Below are 2,349 nucleotides of genomic sequence, written 5' to 3'. Positions count from 1 at the left end.
CCTCTCCCTCTCCCTCTCCCATGTGTTACACTTGACTCTCTCTCCCCCTCTCTCTCTGGTTTCTCGAGACAGTTTCTCAATGTGGCCCTACCTGTCCTGGAACTTACTGTGTAGACCAGGCTGGCCTAGAACTCAGAGCTTCACATGTCTGCCTCATGAGTGCTGATATTAAAGGCATGCGCCAACACATCCAGTATGTTATGCTATTCTTATACATCTTGAGCAGTTATGTATTTCTCAAATGATTTAGAATTTGTATTGTGGGGCTGGAAAGATGGCTAAGCCATCTTTAAAAGTACTTGCTGCTCTTCCCAGAGCATTGAAGTTCACATCCCAGCATCCAAGTCAGATAGATTACAGCCTAGCTTCGGTGGATCTGGCACTCCCTTCTAGAGGCCTCCAGTACTTCCACAAACTTAGGGAACCCAGACCTGGAGCATACTGACACGAGCATACACACATATATTTACAAAATCTTTTTACAAAGGAAAATGAATCTACTAACTATCAGTACTACACTTTTTTGTGTTTTGTGTTTTATTTTCAGACAAAATCTTGCTATATAACCCAGGCAGGTCTCAAATCTGCATTTTATTGCCTCAGCCTCCCTAGTGAGCCCAAAACAAATGCTCGCTCACTCACTACAGTGCCCAGCTGCACTGTTTTGAAGATGGTACTAGTTGCCTTTACATTAAACAACTTTTAGATCTTTTTCCTCCTGACCTTTCTTTGTAATTATCCTCCCTTATTTCATAACTCATTTCGTATGAAATCACTATAGTATTGGGAATACATCATGTCCTAATACATAGGAATTAGACCTACTTTTCTCAGGAGTTTTTTGTTGTTTTCTCATTTTGGAATGTCTGTTTTGGAAGGTGGACAGTTTGTGAGAAGTCTGATCTCAAAATAATAAAATAAGTGGATTGTTACTGTCATTTTAAAAGTGCATAGAACATAATATAAATAGCTCTCATGTGCTTTGGTCAAAAATACTAGTTTATAGTAGGGTATGATGACATGCATTTAGTCACAGCACTTGAGAGGCATAGGTAGTTTGAGGCCAACCTGGTCTACATACCATATAAGTTCTAGGACAGCCAAGGCTATGTAGAAAGAAAAACAAAATTTACTGATTAGTTGCTGTACCTTATGGACTTAATAGAATACTTACTTTATAAAGACAGTAACAAACTAAATTTGGAATTGGTCATTAAAAGAAATAGGCACAAAGTTTACTGGTGATACATAGTAGCATAAGCATTTTCAAACTATGGCTCTTTAGGAGGGTGTCAAAGATAATACTTAAAAATACTTTTCTTTGATCATTTTTCTCTGTTAGTTTTTTGTAATGGAAAAGGTTTTTGTGTAGGTGTTTATACATCAAAAACAAGCAAATAAAAAAGCAGACAGGTGTTTATCAAAAAAAATTTTTTTATGTAATTACAGGAAATTCACCTTCAAATCCAAGAGCTCTGTGACATCATGCCTTGATTCTGACAGTGAGGATGAACTTAAACGCTCTGTGGCCCTCAGTCAGAGACTTGGTGATTTGCCAGGCAATGAACAGTACCAGGAAGATGTGGGAAAAGTAAGTAATGATTTATCAAAACATCTGACAGTGTTCTGTTTAGTTTAGCTATCCAAACAAATGCCTCAGCAAATTAAAGACATTGACAAGGTAGGTCTCAAGCATAATGCCTCTGTTTCAGACACTAGCTGTTTAAGAGTGCTTTTCTTAGATACAACAAAAAAACAAAAACCAAGTTTTGTCTGAGCATAGTGCTGCATGCTTATCCCAGACAAAGGAGAATTAGGCAGTTCCCGGTTCAAGGCCAGCCTGATCTGTATAACAAGACCCTCTTTCCAAAAATAGTAGTCTATTTTAAAGAAATTAATATTACTGGGAATTTGGCCAGTGTTGAAGTGATGTAGTACTTGGCTAGCGTGTGTGAGGTTCTGGGTTCAATTCCCAGTTCCTCACAAAAGGGCAAGATGACATCGGCAACTCTCAGAACAACTTCCACGTTCTACATTTCATCTCTTTGCTTATTTTGATAGCTTTGCTTTTAGGAGAAAATCATAGTGTTTTATATGAAAAGAGAACTAGAAAATGTATTCTTTAAATGAGAATCATGAACACATGTCTGTTCATCGTATGTTACAATTAATACTTCAAAAAAGTAAGCTTTTTCAGGTGTTTGCATCATTCTATAGAACTACAGAAGTTACTTGTGTTCTGAGTTGTCCCTTTTTTTTTTTTTTTAAGTATGTAAAACCAAGGTTTATTCTTCCCATTCTAGAATGAGCTCTTATTCAGTCTCCATGAAATGGAAGATGTGCTTTTCC

General features: G+C 37.2%; 1 protein-coding gene across 3 annotated transcripts in view; it reads left to right on the top strand.

Annotated features, from left to right (window-relative positions):
* Usp37 (ubiquitin specific peptidase 37) overlaps window positions 1–2,349 on the top strand; it is a 70,219-nt gene that overhangs the window by 46,906 nt on the left and 20,964 nt on the right. For all 3 annotated transcript variants that reach the window (XM_029538471.1, XM_021197652.2, XM_029538470.1), the window contains one exon: window positions 1,450–1,591. In XM_029538471.1, coding sequence (XP_029394331.1) covers window positions 1,450–1,591 — 142 coding nt within the window. The remainder of the gene's footprint in view (window positions 1–1,449; window positions 1,592–2,349) is intronic.

Source organism: Mus pahari, chromosome 5, assembly GCF_900095145.1.
Source record: "Mus pahari chromosome 5, PAHARI_EIJ_v1.1, whole genome shotgun sequence".
NCBI lineage: Eukaryota > Metazoa > Chordata > Mammalia > Rodentia > Muridae > Mus > Mus pahari.
This window is presented reverse-complemented; position numbering and strand designations above follow the sequence as displayed.